This window comes from Lottia gigantea (assembly GCF_000327385.1).
Source record: "Lottia gigantea unplaced genomic scaffold LOTGIsca_16, whole genome shotgun sequence".
Classification (NCBI taxonomy): Eukaryota; Metazoa; Mollusca; class Gastropoda; family Lottiidae; genus Lottia; species Lottia gigantea.
The window spans coordinates 1,594,694-1,615,275 of NW_008707965.1; the positions used below are offsets into that span (position 1 = coordinate 1,594,694).

At 34.8% G+C, this 20,582-nt stretch overlaps 3 protein-coding genes across 3 annotated transcripts; 1 reads left to right on the top strand and 2 right to left on the bottom strand.

The window, feature by feature from the left end:
- Positions 1-784: 784 nt before the first annotated feature.
- LOTGIDRAFT_53687 (hypothetical protein) lies at positions 785-2,933 on the top strand (the record flags this gene model as incomplete). Its single annotated transcript, XM_009050966.1, has 4 exons — positions 785-916; positions 1,590-1,738; positions 1,990-2,534; positions 2,821-2,933. Coding segments are annotated over 4 exons (939 nt in total), but the record flags the coding sequence as incomplete, so codon positions are not given.
- Positions 2,934-4,111: 1,178 nt separating this feature from the next.
- On the bottom strand, positions 4,112-5,305 carry LOTGIDRAFT_158251 (hypothetical protein; the record flags this gene model as incomplete). Its single annotated transcript, XM_009050967.1, has 1 exon — positions 4,112-5,305. The coding sequence occupies one exon, from the start codon at positions 5,303-5,305 to the stop codon at positions 4,112-4,114; it is 1,194 nt and encodes a 397-aa protein (XP_009049215.1).
- A 3,193-nt stretch (positions 5,306-8,498) lies between these two features.
- LOTGIDRAFT_186614 (hypothetical protein) lies at positions 8,499-12,933 on the bottom strand. Its single transcript, XM_009050968.1, has 8 exons — positions 12,859-12,933; positions 12,206-12,346; positions 11,637-11,731; positions 11,084-11,268; positions 10,637-10,704; positions 10,049-10,182; positions 9,546-9,629; positions 8,499-9,197 (listed from the first exon to the last, which is right to left on the bottom strand). The coding sequence occupies exons 2-8, from the start codon at positions 12,314-12,316 to the stop codon at positions 9,059-9,061; spliced, it is 816 nt and encodes a 271-aa protein (XP_009049216.1). The 5' UTR covers positions 12,317-12,346; positions 12,859-12,933; the 3' UTR covers positions 8,499-9,058.
- Between the last annotated feature and the right edge of the window lie 7,649 nt (positions 12,934-20,582).

Below are 20,582 nucleotides of genomic sequence, written 5' to 3' on the forward strand. Positions count from 1 at the left end.
CGGCACTAGCGTCTCCAGACTGCGGTGTAAGGGAGGGGCAGACTGACTTGGACTAAGTGGGAGAACAATGGTCAAGGTTGGAAATCAAAATGCGCAGCTCTGTGGAACCGTCTTGGGCGAAAGCCTTTCATCGAGCGTCTGAGGGGTTCATCCTCAAGAAAATAGCCTATATTCATAGAAACCCATACTTCTGACCAAATTTAAAATGGACTCCCGTTCCTTCTACAGTTTCGTACCGTAGAACACAACAGGGTACCAGTTTAGGTCAAAATGCCAGAAGGGGGAAAAAAGAGCACTTTGCTTTGACGTCAAAAACTGTGACGTCATCAGGATAACGTCACGCGTAAATTTCCGCCATTTTGTTTTTACCATGCATCAACAGCTGCAATATCCAATGGAGGTGTTTAGTTTCCTGTTGAAATTGTTGATTACTGCCTTGCTGCATCTCATCATACCCTCAAGTAAGCATATGTTCTGAACTGACTATATTGTCAGAATACAAGACAAGGCAATCGTGACCATCACATGCAACATGAACATGGACACCAAGTGGCATGTCGGCGTGGCATGTCCATCCATGCACATGAGTTCTTGGTATGTTTGTTGCTATGTTCAGCATGAGTAAAGCTGGAACTTCGAATTTATCAGGCGGTGTTGTTATTTTAAATCTTCCATTCCCTTCATGCTTGGACTATGCATGGTTACATCGGTGCCACTCGTCAGAAACAGTCGAGCCAAACCAATCACTCAATAATGAGCATGAATTTTATGTCTCGTAACACCAGGTTGTGATCACGAAGGTGTATTAATAAACCAGCTATTCCAGAACTACAGTCGAGATGCTCGTCCTAGAATGAATGCATCAGAATCAGTATCGGTGACTCTAGATTTCTACATGTCAAGACTGGATGAACTGGTAGGTCAGTGTTTTATCTCTTATAACCAGTTCTTTACAGATCACGATACCAGTCACAATCTGCCCTCTGTTAGACACGATAGTTTCATATAGGCCTATGAATCTATTAATTTAGTGCTGGCACGATATATGAATCTATGTATCGCGATACGGCATGCCACGATATGTGTATAGGAAATTACCCAATATCGAAATATATGTATCGTATCGCGATACAAGGATCTTATCGTGGCATGATTGGCAATATCCAGCACTAATCAATGTAGGCATATTGGTACACATTAGTTAGCGAAGGTCGTAGTTATATATTCTGTGTAACTGCTCTGCCCAGGTGAATGTTCAAAGTGAAGCACCCTCTCTCTGTTAATTGTAAAGGATCTGTCTTTAATTATTACACCCAATGACATGGTCTTGAAAGTAACAATCACACTCAAAAACAGTATAGTAATTCAATAAAAGAGTTCCATTGTTAAAGCCATTCTTCTGTTTCAGAACATTAGAAGTGAAGCCCTATCAGTGACTGGATGGTTATATGCGGTAAGAATGTAATTAAGTTTCAAGGGATTTTAGAGGAAAACACGTTCATATATCATAGCGAATCAGAGCTTCTTGCATAAGATTTGCTGGGTGCCCAAACCAACCACATTCGAAGGTACTATTGGATAAAGATTAGTATCCAAATAAATTTGCCTTATCAAACACCATCTTTCAGGAATGGATTGACGACTTCTTACAATGGAATCCAGAAGAGTTTGATAACATTACTCGTTTGGTTCTTCCCGCCAGCAAGGTCTGGCTACCCGATCTATCGGTTGGTAACAGGTAAGTTTTTGTCTTCAGACTGACCACAATTTGCTAGCCATATAGTTTGTTTAAAGATAATGTTTTTTTAATCGTTTCCTGTTGTTAAACGGGATTTTTCAACCCCAAATTAAGGATCAGAGGGCTCAGAGGTACTAGATGACTACACACCAAGATATCTTGGAGTTTGACTAACCCGAGAATTAGCAATTGAACGATGTTTAGATTATTATTTATGTTAGTTGAACACAGTGTTCCCTCTTCTGTTTCAGCATAGACCAGATATTCCGGAGAGAGTTCGAGACTATGTTTAGAGTAGCGGTATATTTTAATGGAAAGGTTGTATGGGAGCCCGGTGGAATTTTCAGCACCTCGTGTCCAATCGACATCACCTACTACCCTTTCGACTCGCAGTCTTGTGAAATCAGCATTGGCAACTGGCAATACACTGACGACCAAGTAAAACTCAGTAATCGATCTAAAGTGATCAGTTTTGAAAATTTCGATCCGAACGGAGAGTGGATGATCGATAAAACCGAAGTATATCGTGGGGAATTCGTGTATGTGTGTTGTCCAGATTTGAATTTTCCGGAGATCAATTTCAGACTGTACATCCGGCGGAAGTTCTTGTACTATTTTATCAATATTATGATTCCGTGCCTGATGATGTCGGTGCTAGTCCTGATGGTTTTTTACCTACCACCAGATGCAGGAGAGAAGATTTCTTTGGGAGTTACTGTTCTTCTTTCCTTCTCCGTGTTTCAACTGATGATAGCTGAAAGTATTCCAACTTCAGCTAACACCACACCCTTATTAGGTAAGTGTTTGCGTTTAAAATCCTTGGATACATCTGACCACAAAAAAAGTGGCATTGTCCCGACATTTCGTTTGTCCTTGAACCAGAATGTCGATGGTTCTTTGATGAAGTTGTCTATATTTCCTTGAAAATAGTCAGGGAAAGTTGCTTTGTACAATACAGCAAATACATTCATCTTCGGCTCTCACGGACTATGCTATAAGAACCATCATCAATCCCGTCCGCCCCTTTTACCAAAATTTAAAACAAGGTTCCATTTTTGAATATCGAACCCTTTTTCTTTCAGAAATCTACCTTCTGTGTTTCATGGGAGCGTCAACATTTTCCGTAACAGTTTCCGTCTTTGTATTGAATTTACATCACAGAACGGAGTATAACCGCCCTCCTAGACTGTTACGGAAGATTTGCTTGGAATACCTGGCGCCGTGGCTTTGCGTGGGCAGTAAGAGAAACTCTGTGGTACCTTTAAATTCGCAGGAAGACACTTCAAGCTCTAAATCAGAGTCACAGGAGAAAATTCAGGTGTCTATTGATATCGACAGAAAGCGCGATTCTCGAAATTTATTGCACAAGGCGACTGCGGGAAGCCGGTCAGAGCATGGGAAACCTTCTCAGGAAGAGCAAGAAAAGATCCACCCGGATATTAAGGTCAGTAGCAGCACCCATAATGATGTAGGATCTGCTTCTGTAGGATCGACTTCAACAACTCATTTGTCGACCGCAGCAGCCAAGTCGACCATGAAACTAATGAAAAGTATTGCTCATTTTGATTCTTCTAACAGTATTCAGTCCCGGAAAGAATTTCTGGCAGCTGTAAAAGAACTGTATCACGAGGTGTGCCAGACGAGAAAGGACGATGAATTGGGACAAGCTCTGGAAAATGAATGGAAGTTAATAGCCCGGGTGGTGGATAGATGTTTCTTTATAGTTTGTACCTTGACTCTTATCATATCCTCGGCGGTTATATTTGGTATTATGCCCTTCTATCATAATGAACAAGTATTGATCAACAACTAGATGAGACAAGCACCTGTTCTCGGGTCGTAACTCGCTGGTGCTAATAGATCCAAAAAACTTTGTATCTTTTATTTCTAGCATCTAGAAAATGATGTTGTCCCACCGCTACCGTGAACACCCTACATCTGCAACTTTGACTGCGTGGAAAAATTTATTTCAAAAATATGGAAAGGTGAGACGGACTGTATGCCGTCAGAGTTGAATCAGAATATAGAATAACATGTTTATCTCTTTGACAATACTGGTGACCCATATCTTAAATGCAGTTTAAATGAATAAGTAAAAAGGGGGCTAACAAAGACATAACATGTTTTTATTGTAAATGTATATTAAACAATTATTGTAAGAACAGAAATATTTCTATATTCCTAATCTTAGGCACTGAAAGCATCGGCGTTGACTGGGTTAGAGACACGAAGATAAAAATTCCGGAAATTCCGGAATCTGAAACCCTGCTCTCTATCCTCAACCAGGACACGTCTAGCACTGTATTGTTACCTCTGGTAATTCTATCTCTGGACGGACAAAAAAAAGTTTTGGAGGGAGACCGATGATACTCTTTATAATTCGTCTTTTGAAGCAGTGTAGTCGACTCTATACTCTCGTTTCACTCCGATTAAAACTCGGAACGGATGGTCCGAAAAGTACACTTGCATTGACCTTATGATGTCCCGTCGTGGCACATCAAACTCGTCTTTTGATAAACAGGTTTCATAGAACTGCACAGTGTCCTTTAAAGCCTCCACCCACGGGGTTGGGCTCCATTTTAATTGTCTCTCTGCTTTACTAATGTCCACTGGACCGAGAGACACGGACGGAAACAATCGGAATGAATCTGAATTTTCATCAACCCCTATTTCCACATCTGAAATGTTCAGTAAATTTTTAATCTCGTTTAAGAATTCTTGTAGTGTGAACGTTTCTCGGAAAGCTAGATTATAAGCCTGGTTTAAAACATCTGGATCCGGTGAATTGTTGGTCAAATCCAGGATCAGATCCGCCACGTCCTGGGAGTAAACAAAACTCATGGGTTGTTTGGCCACATTTGCAGGAATCGTAACGGGCTTGTCCAAATATTTCTGCAATCGCATCCACATTTGATAAATCCACCAACGATACGTGTTATCTCTTGGTCCGACAACGTCCGGTAGACGCAACGAAATGTACGGAATGCCATTGGCTTGTAGCTGCTTTTCTAATGCCTCTTCACTTTCCAGTTTTCTGTGGCCGTAATCGTCCTTCGTTGCATACTCTTGCATTTCGTCTGGATCCGTTGATCGAATTGCGTCTGTTTCAATGGATGGATTCGAATGATTCTTTAAACAAACTTCATAGACGGAATCGGAACTAATATAAACGTACAATCCAACACGACCCTTCAGAAGCGATACGGCTTCGTTTACAGCGAACATGTGATATGCGCTAAAGTCTATAACCAAATCGAAACGTTGTCCTCCGTCTAACATGGCCACCAGTGCTTCACACTTGGACAGTGACTGCATACGGTCAAATTTGATATGATGTACATGGGGCTTGATGGTGATGTATGAATTCCAATACCAATTACCACGGTTGATCAAGGTACATTTGTGTCCAGCTTGGATTAGTCCTTCCACAGTGGGGGCTCCAAGCAAACCATTTCCACCAAATACAAGGATATTTTTAATACTCGGTGGCTCTGAAGTCCTCGGCTTGCTGGAAACCTCTCCAATAAACACACACAATAGAACTAGAGTCAAAAAATACGAATCCATTTTGACACAGTCTGCAAGAAAACTTCACCTGGTCGCCATTTTGGAATTCAGTTAAGAAAAGCTTTGTGATGAAATTTGATATTGGTGTAGACTATTCTATTTTTAGAATGCTTCCTGTATACCAGAAACTATTTCCACTACACCTACACTGTCGTCTGCTACGAATAAAGGACAGTGAACCCATCCCACGATTAACACAAAATTGCTAAAATATTTGCAGGCTAATTTGGTTACCTTGTTCCCACTAGCAAGGTTACTACTTGACTTTCTCTCCAGCCTTTGAAGTCGATACTTGACAGCAGTATCAGCGAGCAACAAACGTTAAAACACCGATGGGTATATTTAACCTCGCAGTCAGTTGTCATTGTAATTATCAGAGTCAACAGGCTAGGACTTTGAACCCTGCAGTTATCCTTCACGATTAGTACAGATTAATTTGTTAAATTCAAGTTGAAATAAAGTGGAGTAAGAATTACTCAGGACAACGGTATATGTAAATTGCTGACAAAAGCCATAGGGTTTCACATACCAGTCCATAGGCCGTCCAAAAAGTCAGCAATAAAGACCAGCTCAATCCAAGATGTATTGCTCTTCATTTTTTATCACAAAATTGAATACGATTGCATGTCAGGGAAGATAACTCTTAGACCTCTAAACGAAACCTGTCCAAATCTGAACTCATCTAAAACCAAATGTAGTTCATTCACCACAATTCAAGCAAAGCATCAATTGGCTGATGCAAGTAAATTTAAAGATAGCTTGCCAGGCAAGGTAACATGCGCCCACTACCAGCTGTCAGAAATGATAACAAAATCTTTAGTGGCTTAATAATGAATTTTCAAATAATCTTAAAATCATCCATAAGTCAAGGCAAAAACCTGAAACAGTTCATCAAGTTATCATGAAATTCAAACATGAACAATGTCTCATCGCTGTACACACAAGGGCAATAACTCAGAAACTGTTGATCTGATTATTACCAATTTTTAACTTGACCGAGATCTCATCAATACATACATACATCTAGTTTCATCTAGGTTGGATAAAAACTGTAGTCTCTATTGTGCCTACAATCGAAATTTGATTCGTTTTTACTAAGGCAAGGGCAATAACTTATTACCACCTACAAGAAATGTGGACAGACCGACGGACAGGGGCCACGGCAATATATGTCCACAAATCATGTGGGCGTATAAAAAGGATTCATACGATAAGTAAAGTAAAATAGGCCTCTGCTAATTATGGAAAGATGACTTAAAATATAACAATACTTTTGTCAGGAATTAAATAAAATCACATTTATTCACAATTCACAAACCCATCAATTTATTCATACAAACAAAATAATAACTATAATCCTTGAATGACATTTAGAAGTAGATAGAATATATAAATAAAATACTATTATGGATATACTACTCCTCTTTAATTTAAGCAACATTTCAATTCGATTCAATTGTCTCTTATTTCATTGCTTGATAAGATTCCTGTATGCAAATTGAAAGTTACTTAAATTAAATAGGAGTAGTATATCCATAATAGTGTTTTATTTATATAAGATAACTGTTTTTATTTCAAATTATACTACCATTATGGCTGTTTTTATACTATAATTAATGACTGTGATACAAGAATACAAAATATAACATTGTAATAAATTATCATACTAATATCTTTTATAACTATAATTCCTTCAAACTTTACAAACATATTATATCATATTTTCATCAGTTTCATTCTACCCTTACATTATATCTGAAACATCTAGTCCAAAACATCATCACTTGAATAAGATATTTTCAACCAAAGGCATGCATGTATTTTTGAATTTTTCTTTGCCGTATTGTAATTAAAGTAATTTTTTCAGGAAATAAACAAATATTTTTTTTAATCTCAAATTTTATGAATATTTCTGAGGAATTTATCTCCAAATTTAACAAATTTTTACTTAGTATTTTTTCAAAGTTAGTCTCAAGATGATGTACAGAATAGAAAAATAGAAGTTCCCAATCACAGCCCTGTAGAACCAGAAACCAGATATTTTACATAGTAAATATTCAGTTCCCAGTAAAAAGCGTGCAGAAATCGGGTTTCCAGATTATTGCCAACCTTATTAATGCAGCTCATATCTCTTGACTATCTTTTCTTAACTTATGATATTTTGGACAAGTCCCAGAGTTAATTAAAACTACACAATAAACATAAATAAACTAATATATACATGAATACACAAATTCAGGTGCAAAATTATTTCTTAATGTGCAAAATAAGAAATTTTTCAAATGATATCTTATAAATGAATTGGATGTTTATACACGAATGCCAAGGAGTGAAAGATGAGTTCTAAAGTGCAAAATATGAAACTTTCAAAGCAATATTTTATAGATGAACTTTTGGCCATGAATTTAAAATCATTCTCCGAGTGACTATTGCCTTCTGTTGAATAGTGACTTGTTGCTTGTCAATAGTAACTGGTTTCTTTTCAACAAACATTATCTCTGAATTCCAATATTGCAAGAAGAGTATGGATTCTGAATTTTAAAAAAAATATTTACAAAAGCGATTATGAAACATAGTGATGTTCACTACAACCCTTATTTTTTTAAGAAAATGCCAGAATAAGAATCCTTTATGTTCATTTTTAAGTACATTCTTGTACAAAATTTCCATTTGATTGCAAACATATTCACTGCCAACAGCGTTATATTTTGTACAAAACCATTTCAAATATTTTGAAAAATAATTGCAGACAATGTGTTTAAAAAGTTAAAATATAAAAGACAAAGATAATTATTATAATTCAGAAAAAATGAAGAAAAATTATTGATATATAAATATATGAAATAAATGTACAATCAATGATGAGGCCCACTAGCACCTCCCCCACCCCTCTCAATTATGTTGCTTTACATGTTCCTTTAATGAAGATGTTAGCTCTCAATTTTAAAAGAATTGTCCACTTTCAGATATAGTTATTAGATAAAATACAACCTTGTGATAGAAATGACCAACAATAATAAGTACCTAACATATTGAAATTTCAAACAGACATGACTGGCTATAGAGAACAATCCACAATCCTCATTCAAGTTTCTCAAGAAATCTTAAGCTTATTACTGGCAATGAAATATGTGACATTTTTTAGGAGTGATATTATTATAACTTTTGATGAAATTTACATAAAATATTTTTTAATCAGAAACTTAGATTCTAACAAATACAGTAGTAATAAGCTTGATTGGTTGAATTCTCTGTAATTGAAATATTAACCAATCAGCAAGATACAAGGACATCATAATTTTCAGACAACAGAATTGATTGGTTGATATTAAATATTTGTATTTCTAACCAATCAGAGTCATATTTTAAGTTCCATAACTTACAGACTTTCTGACAACAGACCATTTATTATTGCATTGCGTGGTACTTGAAATTTATCTTAACCAAATCTCTTGAATTCAGTCTTATTTAAATTAGATCAAACTTTCCTTTTTGTTTTTTATTAGCTTTTATTTTTAATAAAGTCACTTTAGTGACAGGTCTCTTGAACATTCGTCCAATAACCTTTTGACCTTTGCTTGAACCAATCTAATTTCTTCACTCTATCACAAAATTACAGCGTAGAACATCACAGAAATTTGTCCCTAACTGAAGTGGCTATATCAAAAATAAAAGAACGAAAGTTTGGTCTACATGTAATTTTAATTAGACTGTGTGAAATATGCCTCAGGGAAATGAAGATCCAAATTTGATCTATTGAGCGGTAGCTGGAGCAGGTGCTAGTCTTGATACAATGGAGATACCTTGAAATAATAAATTACGAATAAACTGGGGACATTGAGGTTTGTTACATAAATATTCTACTGTCATTCTTAATTCTGAAAATAAAGTCCTGAAAAATACAAAATTGTGTCATTATTAAAGATTGTTTTATAAGTAAACCTTGTTATCATAGGCCTAAAGATCAATATTTTCTAAAGAAAAAGAAAATATTGAAATTTAATTCAGAATCAAGTTCTTCAAGAAAATAAAAAATGGTGATGTCGTGTCACAGCAGTAAAATGACAACCTTGACATTTTTAACCACAATCTGTGTTTACTAAACATGACTTGAATAAGGTCTATTGTCTTCATGTCTATATTTGGCTCTCTTTGAGACATTTTTTCCTCATATCCTCATCAAAAAGGGCAAAGGAAAATGGGGAATTATTTTGACATGTAAAATAGATATAATATTTACCTGCAGTATGGATTTCGACGTGAAGAATATCTTAAAGATAAAAATCTGTAGTAAACAAACGGCATAAAAATACTGGCTTTTCCTCTGAAAAATAAAAACAAATAAACATATAGTATGATTGATTACAGGCCTTGCAGTTAATATTTTGAGTGCAAATTGAAACTTCAGGTGAGGGAGAGTGAGTTATCCTTCTTCTCTTCTGTCTGAAGGATGATTGAAGGAGTAATTTGTTAGTGAGTTCAAGGGCATGAATAATTTAGACTGAGAAACAATGACCAAACGTAGGCAACAGGTATTTCAGTCTAAAACAGACAACTTTCATAATTACTACTATCCAAGACCTTGACATTGAAAGGTAAACTAGCAAACTTAATGAATAGCAGCAAGAGGTCCAGATAAACAGAATGATGGCTCATGCCACTAATTCCAAAGACAAGACCTCATCTCATTCGTCATACTGACACTCATGCTTCAAGTATAAAAACAGTAAAGTTGAAACTTACGTGAATGTAAACATTATAATAGCTGGCATTAAGAAGATTTCATTACAAGCTATAAAGCGTAAAATATTAGTCTGTTGTAATTCTAACTTGGTGATCATATTTCTTAAAAACATCATGGAATTAGGTCCCATTACCTATAATAAAGAAGGAAAACATGAATGATACACGAAATATGTTCTGCCCCCATTTGCTTCAAGACATATAGAATGACACCAAAATGTTTTTGATTTATTCCTATTGGCTTTTGTATTATTTAGGCTTCAAATTATTTTCTGCTCCAGATTGTGTCTAACACCTCAGCGTGCTCAGATAGAGTCCAAACAAAAAACAAAACAAGCATCTAGCCAATCCTATGAGCCACCATGGTTACTACTTTAGACAAGGGCTCATTTCATGTATCCTGATATATATAAATATATATTGAAAATAAAATCCACATCAGCACAGCTAGTTTTGGATATACAGAATGACTTTCAAACATAGAACTTAACACAAATACACAAATTAAGTGAACTCAGTGAATAGGAGAGAAAAATCAGCAACAAGAATATTCTACGAAACCATTACTGTAATATATTCTGTACTTACATTTAATACAGATTTGGTATAGGTACAAGCATGAAGTAAAGCAAACAGGAAACATGGTATTAAAGCCACTGAATTATGGTTAAGGAATTTGAATTCATTTTAAATCAATCAGATAATGGTATGATCATTGCAAAGAAAGTTTGAAGATTTGTATGTAATAGTTAATAGTTCTATTTAGAATATTGTAAACAGGTTTATTTTTGATTAAATTCGAGAAATTGAAATTGTCCATATAATTATCAAAATAGAAAACTGATTATCATAATCTAACATTAAAGATAAAATATCTTTCATCTTTTCCCACTGTTCCTGTCAAAACAATTGTTAAATCTAAGGTTTAATCCAGGGAAGATCATCCCTGAGCACATAAAAAAACAGATCCTGAAGAGTCAAAGTAGTATGCTGGAAAAATCTAGATGATATTTTCTGTTGTATTTAAAAGGATACTGGTAATAGGGTACATGTTGATAAACAGAATAGAAAACATCAGATAATGACAACTATCTTCCAGAAATAACATACTGATAAACTGTCGACTCAGCTGAAAGTTGGGGATTCTCTGATGTAATCTTAATGCACTGGTGGCAGCACAACTTATCAGGGCTCTCTGATAAAAGCTATAGGGATCACCCCTGAAAAAAAGAGAAAATATTCTATCAGCATCAGCATATATTATTGTTATAAAATTTGAAAAACGTGGTCTTTATTCAACTGTTGAATGACTGAAGAAAAATGAAAATTAAATTTAAATTTGAATTCAAATTCTATGTACAAAAAGGTTATTTTGCATGTAACAAATAAACGTAAGGTAGGCTGAGTCAATAAAGACAGGACATAAGCAAACAAGAAAAGAAAAAGTTTGGCCATTACACAGCTTTACCCACCAAATCTTTTATAAGGTTATTTCATTAAAATTTCAAAGAGTCAAGAAATTCAAAGTCACAAGATGCTGAAAGACTGAAATCTTAAATAACCAGGAGAGATATGATATAAATCTTACCCGAGGAATGGTAGAATAAATAATATAGTAAATATAACAGTAATAATTCTTGTTAACCATAACCCAGCTGCCACCTTGTTCTCCATCATAAATGCCTAAAAATATAACACAGGAAAATACATCACAGGGTGAAAAGACTGCAGAATCATTTTAATAGATAATACAGTAATATATCAGCTTTAGGTGAAAGCAAATACCTGGCCAACTTTCGAAAACATTGGCTGTGGTATCAGAAATTTTATTACATTGAGGTAGACTCAAACCCATGGCACCTAATCACCTAACAGACTTGCCAGTGATTGAGATATTTAGGATAACTCTCACTTTTCCCTTCACTGTTTACAAGACATAGGAATTATAAATGCTATTATTACGTCAAAATTGTCATGGAAGACTAGATAATAAGTATGAAGGTATGAGCAAGGCTGGGCTAAAAAACAGTAGTTAAATTTTGGCCAGAGAAACTTCCAAAGGCCTAATTACGTAAACCATTATTTATTACGCCAACCAAATAAAATGGTTGGAATACTCAATATACAGTCATTATACAGAAAGTAAAGGGTAGAGACCAGAACTGAAGTAGATTGAGTATTGGTTCCACCACTAGTATTGCCAGCCTGTCCATTACTTCCACCAGCTGAGTTGTTAGAAGCATTCTCTGTACTGTTTTCACCTTCCATATTTGTCAACTTCAATGTTTTCAAGTATACCTGAAAATTTTTATAATTTAAAAAAAAAAATTAAAACCTTATTGATACTTTGTCACAGATTTGATGCTGATAGTCTAAATTAAAACCCCTAAATTCTGGACCAAGAATCTATTAAATTAAGGTTAACAATAAGACTTTATCTTAGTACCGGTACTAACCTAAGTGGCAAATGAAATTTTTAACCAAATCACATTCACCACAAATAGTCAATCTTAAGAAATTTTGCTTCCAGGCCTTTCAAGTAATTAAACTGATGCTCTTCTGTGAGGCAATTAACAGAAACTTCTGAGGTGTGAAAATTGTCCACGCAGATTTTCACTATACCAACTGGTCATGCAGGTGTGGTAAACGATGTCGGTCACGGTGATGCTTGATACCGATAGTTGATGATGATAGGCAAAAAATTGAAGCTTTGGCATAAAGAATGTGAAGCCGAAAGATCCTCAAAAACTCCAAAAACGACTTCATTTAGTCAAACTTCAATACTTCTTCAAAGGTGAAAAATACATTACCCTTTAAAGTTATTTTCTTTCACCAAAATGTTGCAAATTCGCAAGAAAAAATTAATAGGAAATGCTTGCAGATTACGTTACCTTCTTTACCTCTTTGACTAAAGAGTTCCGAATTAGTCGCGAGTTCTTCATATAGAGTTACATCCCCTGACAATTCACTTTAATGATTTAACTGTTGTCTGAAGTGTTAATAGTAATTGAGAAATCTAGATTAGCCTCCCTTAGATCAATCACATTAATTATCGAACATCGTTGTGCTTCTGTTAAGTGTGAACAGTCGGGACATTTTAAAAACATTTCAGTCTATCAGAAGGGTTGGCATAGGTTACCATGGAATTATAGACTACATTATGGGTCTATATAGTAGACTAGTACATACAATATCAATTTTACTGCAACCTATTATGATAGCAGATCTCCCTTCAATCAACTTCTTTCACTAGATTTGTCAGCATTGTCAGATTTTCAGAATCCATTGTACAGAGTAAAATCAACTATATAGGCTACTGGAGGAAAAGTCATCCCAGCACCCCTTAAACACAATGATCATGAATATTTCCATTCTCCTTCTATGAAATCGCATCAAACATGTTTTAATGACACCAAGGTCTTCAATATCCACAATCCAGAGAGCAGCATCAGGAGATCAAGAAAGGTAGGGTTAAGAATGTCGGAGCCTGTAGGATCAGAGTATCTAAATGACAGGGCGACAACACCTACAGGAGTTTTATGGGTTGTACGTATAGTTCCGAATCATGAATCTATCCGGTTAAAAACAATTTAACTTTATAATATGGTTATGAAAATTGATTTAAATTGAATCTTTTTCTCTATAGAGTTGACAATCTCAGTCGCAAAGTGGCACCAGAGTAGCACCAGGAAACATAGAAGGGCTTACACTCATTGGAAAAGAATGTCTAAAGCGTATGTGGTGATGCAATATCCTAAATCGCGCTATATCCGTTTAAAGTATTTGTATTTTGGTATTTGTATGTTTCAGAATGAGAATTTGTTGGCATTCAGAAAACGATTTTTAAGTTAAAAGCTGATGTCTGTCTGTGATTTTATTTTAATTAAGTATCAAATAGTAGCACGATGGACTCAGCAACTTGAACAGTGGCATTGAAACAGAAAAAGCCTATTGGCTAATAGCTTGTTTCTGTATTCATTTTATTATTCAGTGTTGACAATCGCAATCGCAAGGTGGAATCTAGGGATCCGAAACGGTGTTTTTGGACTCAGTATCTGAAAACAATGACATTGAAACACCAGAAACATTTTTCAGTTAATTTCTGTTGTCTCTCTCCATTTATCTTACATGTAATGACAAAATCTGTCGCTGAGTGGCACCAAGGGAATCAAAAGGGCGCGCTTGAACAGCGACATTTAAACAAAAGGAAAAGCCTTTTTAGTTGATATTTGATGATTCTGTGATTTTTTGGGTCATTTATTGAAATACTCAATCGCATGGTGCAATCAAGAGTGACAAGTTGCGCTTGTCTTCAGTACCTTAAAATAGTGATAATTGAAATTTTAGCTTGGAAACTTTTTTTTCAGTTAATGACTGTTTTTTATTTATTTATTAGATTAGAACGTATATATTAAGATATTCAATAACAGGGTGGAATCAAGGGTTACGAAAAGGAGCGTTTTTCATTAAGTTCCTTGAAATAGGGGCATCGAATCGGTTTTTTTTTCAGTTAATGTCTGTGGTTTTTAGTTCAGTACTAAGATACTCAATCGTAGGGTGGAATCAAGAGTAACGAAAGAGTGTACTAGCACTCAAAGTTTAAACAGTGGCATTAAAACACCAGGAAACGTATTTAATAGTTAATCGCCGACGTCTGTGATTTTTTATCCAGTGATCTTTATCGATCTGCCAGCTTCCCCAGCGAGCATTAAGTTAGCGGCCGTCGCCTCTCTCGACAAATTACCCCGTAATTAGCACTGAGTGGTCATTAACCAGAATGGCAGTACAGTAATATTAAGAGTTATTGCTCTAATTAAGCGATGTTTAGTAGCAATGGTAATCTGTAATATTCAATATCACACTTTCTCCGCTATATTTGTCATGTATCTTTCATTTGGAATGGAATACGGCTGGAGGATGGATGGTCAAATTTGCCCCTCCCCTTTCCCAACTTCTCAAAAATCAAACTTTAATGTAATGAAAAATGGTCATGCCACAAAATCCACTTTTGACTCTTTTTTGAAGCATCCTAATTACTTGTCTAAATATATGCCTCTCCCCCCTCTCACAAGAAATGATGCGGGTCCGGCATGCCTCCTCCCCCCCTGAATTTTCTTTAATCATTTTACATAGTGGAAGAATGCTCTGTGTCCATTAGAAAATTTTGTGGCCTCGTCTTGGCTCCTTCACTTGATGTTTCCTAGAAACGACACTGACAATGTAATATCGCACATTTATCACAGGGAGTCATACGGTGCATCTTTATAGCGACAAGGAATGAATCAGACCAACCAAATGTTGTCTGTTAGTGTGATAATTCGAATCACATATCAAATCTGGTGTCTTTATTGGAGTTATTAGTCTAAACACGTGCTTTCATAAACTCTACAGAAGCAGACAAGGTTTTATTATCTCCCCTTGATTACATTTGAATCAATTAGACACATAATGATTGTCTTTATGTAGAGAAAAACAACTTCTAAATACAATTACTGGTAATATTACTGGTAATGACCCATAATTATATATCTATTAAAAATTCTGTGGTTCTGAGTTCGTGTGTACTTTTTAAAGGTATCATGTGAATTAACATTTAAATGAGGTACCAATGTATGTGGTTGTATTCCAATAATCTCCATTTCAAACACCATGTTTCCTTGTAAGGACATATTATTATGGGTGTTATACCTATTTGTACTAATTCTGACACTCCTCATGCAGTTATATTTTCTATTGGGTTATTGATAGTCTCGGTTTTTGATAGTTTGATAGTCTCGGTTTTTGATAGATTGATAGTCTCGGTTTTTGATAGATTGATAGTCTCGGTTTTTGATAGTTTGATAGTATGGGTTTTGATAGATTGATAGTATGGGTTTGTGATAGTTTGATAGTCTGGGTTTTTCAGAGTTTGATAGTCTGGGTTTTCATAATTTGATAGTCTGGGTTTTTCATAGTTTGATAGTCAGAGTTTTTGATATTCTGGGTTTTTCATAGTTTGATAGTCTGGGTTTTTCATAGTTTGATAGTCAGAGTTTTTGATAGTCTGGGTTTTTCATAGTTTGATAGTCAGAGTTTTTGATAGTCTGGGTTTTTCATATAGCAATTTGGACAGATGCCAGCTGGTGCAGAGACAGAATTAATAAGCCCTGTTAATTGGGGACATTCCGCTTCGCCGCAGCTGCGGGGGTTTTAAACCTATTTAGGAACATCGAATCTGCAAAACCCAGGTATATTTGGAAAGATGAATATTTTTGTAGTTCAGTCATACCATCATTTTCTCCTTACACCATTTATGACAAGTCTCCGGTTCCGTCAAAGTTTTTATTGGCGAAACTGATTTAGCATCGGTCATTTAAACGCAACCAAAAGTTCAAAGGTCAAAGAGTCCCGTGATACTAACAGAACGAAAGTTACGGTGATGCTCAACACTAATTTACAATCATCTTAAAGGTAATTCAATATCATGTTAGAGAAAACGCATCTTTGGAGGTGTGTAAAATCCCCATTTAACTGGGTCTTTTTTTCTGACTCTACTGCAGCTGACAACTGTCAAAATATCCATCAGAGGCTGGAATAGAAGCAGGTGTTTCGGACTAGGCTTTTGATAGTCTGGATTTTTGATAGTCTGAGTTTTTTTTATGCTTATATCCTCCATTTGAATGTTATGTTCCAACGACAAATTTTATCATTGCCAGTTAGAAGAAATCCCAATCCCAGAAATAGGTCGGATAGGTTTGTTACAAAAATAGATTTTAAAGTTTATTGACCAAATTGTTTCACAGGAACTGGATGCAGGTCTACCTATGGGCTTATTGTCAGACATCTTGTAATTTCCTAATCTCCTTTTTGAATAGTTCATAGACATTGGTCAATACTGAATACCACCACTCGACATAACATCAGCCAATCAGTGTTGGGAGCATTTACAATATTCTTAAAGTTTCTGACAAACAACCTCTGGTTTTTAAAAGTCAATCGTACATCATGGAACCTTTATCTCGAGTTTCCCTTCTCTCATGATAAATCAGTTCGCCCTCATAAAGATAATAGGAATATGAAATAATAGGACTTTATTTTTCCTTTCAATAGAATTCATTAACCCGCTACATTAACTCAACTCAACTCTATTACAACTTTAACTAAATCTCGAGGAATAACGAGTATTAGCGAGAATTAATGAGATCGGTAATTCGCCATTATTATAAATCCCAGTGAAAGCATATTTAGTTTTCGTGATAAATCTCCAGTAGGTTTGACTCGAGCGATTATCTACGACTGCAAGATGACAGTTTTCTGGCTATAATTTGTGTTTTGGTTACAAACTACTGTCATATCGCGGATTTACAAGAGTTAGTGACAGGGAATTGTTGGAACTAGATTCGTTAGAGCATGGTGTATCACTCCGCTGGGAGTTCTGATCTAATAGGCATGAGCACTCACTGAGAAAATCAGCAACTCGATTGGAAATATACGAGAAATTTACTTGTTTTCATTTATTACAAAATATCAAGTCCAATAATTCAAATCGGAAAGATTTTCAATCTCCTCCGGGAGACGAGTTCTTTCGTCGATAACAAAATTTCACAAAAGAGATCGTCGAAATTAAACTTCATTTCAACTTCATTTTTTCTTTTGATATGAAGCGAACGATGATGGTTTGAGCTTTCGATTATTTGAGAAAAACCTTTCCATTCAGCCTGACGAAACTTTGATGGAAAATGTAATGAGGCGTATGATTTATTCTCAACGAAATCAGCCACACAAAGAAAATAATTTCTTAGGAGCGAATCCAGTTTTATTTACTTTTAAATTGTGTAATACATCTTTCAAGTTGGATGTCGCCCTTTTATCAAAATCTGCAGGTAGTTATATTATATCTCACTTCCACGTCTACATATACAAATAGGACTTCTCTTACATACTTTCGAAAGTCTGTAGACTTTTCATTGAACGCACTTTCCAATGTTCTTCCAGACTTTTTTCTTGAACACATTTTCCATAGTACATCCATACTTTCCTTGAACAAATTTTTCCAATGTTCTTGTAGCCTTTGTTCTTGAACGAACTTTCCAAAGGTCATTCAGACTTTGTTCTTGAACAAATTTTCTAATGTTCTTGCCGACTTTGTTCTTGAACGGACTTTCTAAAGTTCGTGTTGACAATCTCCTAAAGTAGATTCTATTTTGGTCAACATTTGCCAGGAATTTTTCCATGCATAATACCAAATGCCAAGTCTAAGATTTTTGTATTATATAAAAGCAATTTTTCATTTTCTGCGATTGCAATGCTCAGAGAATACGAAAATTAAATGACTAACCAAAAAATAGATGTGTTTCTTAAAATCTGAATTTTGTTTTGAAAAAAAACCCTGTGAAAACGGGACATGTACTTCTATTGCCTTACATCTACAGTTTTAGAAACATTCCACCATTACGACCAATCGACCAAGATTTTGAAAAAGAGAATATTAGTTTACTCACCACTCAAAATTATGTTTTAAGTAAAAAATTGTGTAAAAAGGCAACTGTATTTCTATTCTCTTTTAATTGTATCTGCAGTTTGTAGACAATCCATCTTTACCAGCACCTACCATTAAGTACAGGAAGGAGTTGAAGCGAGAATTAAAACTTCATTTGACCAACTTAAAGACTTTTTGTTATTTTATATTACATTTACGATACATTACACTTCAATTAATCAACATCTTAGATACACTTAAAGGGGGATAATTTTCTCTCATGTGACCCAATTTCTGAGCAGACAACAGTTTTCTTTCGTCGCATTAAGCTAGTTTATTGACTGAATTTGAAAATTTTCTAAATTTGAATGAGTCAAATCCTCTTTTTTGATAAAACCTACCTCTCACTACCCTTACCCTGATTGTCGGACAGGATCAAGCTTGGGTTTGAAGACTACCGTCCTTTAAACAAACACAAAACATCTACTTTAATAACTTATAGAGAAGCTATTCAATAACAAAATAATTCAATCCTAGTTACAGACTAGTAATGAAGACCTCAATGATTTGCAATATGCACCGAGAGAAGACCACCACCAGTTCATCTACTTCTCATTTCGAGTGATCTATGACATTTTAAATTTATATTTTTAGCGGTATTTTACTTTGAATCATAACATCACAAAATAACCGACGGTTGTGGCACTAGGTAGGGTATGCTTACTCTTCTAGACACCTGATATCACTTTTCATAATAAAATACTTATTCTCTTATTATTGATATACTCCTAATGTGAAAAGTTCATTAGCTGATACCAATGTTAAGTCAATTACTGTTTGGATTTCGGGTTTCGTTTTGCAGTTCGGATTATTAGTACTTAGTTTATTTATTAAACCTTGTCTGAATATCGTTATATAAAGCGGAAAATTATCAAAAGATAGAGCTAGAATATTAGTTAAGAATTTATAATTATTATATCTAAAGATATTTTGTTTATAAAAGAATTATTTCAAATATTGTGTTAATTATAAAAAGATATAAATTGATTATATTATAAATTATAATATTTAAAAAGAGAAGAAATTCTACTGTTGAAAGAAATAACCAGTTTGTTATTGAATAAAATCTTTACATTTTATCATAGAAAAAAAAAAAACAAAACCTTAAAAACATGTTGTTATTACTGGGAGTTTCACGCTATCTTCGGACAACTGACCCTTTTTCAGCCTGCGTCCCTATTGAAGTTGGACATGTAACATATAACAAAAAGAAGCAATATATTGTACAAAAAATTAGCGTGGTATACAGCTAACAAGGGTTGTCCTTAGCCTACAAGACCACAATTAAAGAGCGATAGTCTGGAGATTTCAATGAAAAAATGATTCATAAAAAAACATGAGACACACGAAATACTTGTTTTTAGTTTCGAGAGTATTAATAGTAATACATATATTTCAATACATGTGTGTGCCCTTGAAATCCTTCAGAACAAAGATACTCCTTTCCAGTAAACGTATGTTTCTTTAGCAACCGTACGATGATCATTTACATCTAACTGATCATTATCAGCCCACCGCTGCTTATAACAGCTGATTCAAATATGACCAAAAGATATAAAAAGTGCTTTCTATTTCAGCCAAACCAGAAATTATTTAAATTTACCAGTTGGTTTATATTTTTATTTTAATACAGTGTAAGATGTATTCTCTTCAAATCCTATACTATACAACGCTGCTTCATTAATAGATGAAGGGACATGCTAATCACTGATTTAAATATGACCAAACGATATCAAAATTGTTTTTTATTTCAGCAAAACCAGAAAATATTAAAATTGACTAGTTGGTTTTTATTGACTATTGAGACGAATAAAACTGGAGGCCAATCCGTTTTGACAATTCTCACCCTAGGCTCTGACAATAAAAATCATAACTCGAAAAACAATTTTAATATTTTCTGGTCAAATAAATTTTCTCATTATAAAACGAAAGTAATGTTGTGAGTTGTATTTAGCTGTTGGCACAAGGGAGATAATTGGAAACTCTCTTTTCTATTTCTTATTAAATAATATGGTA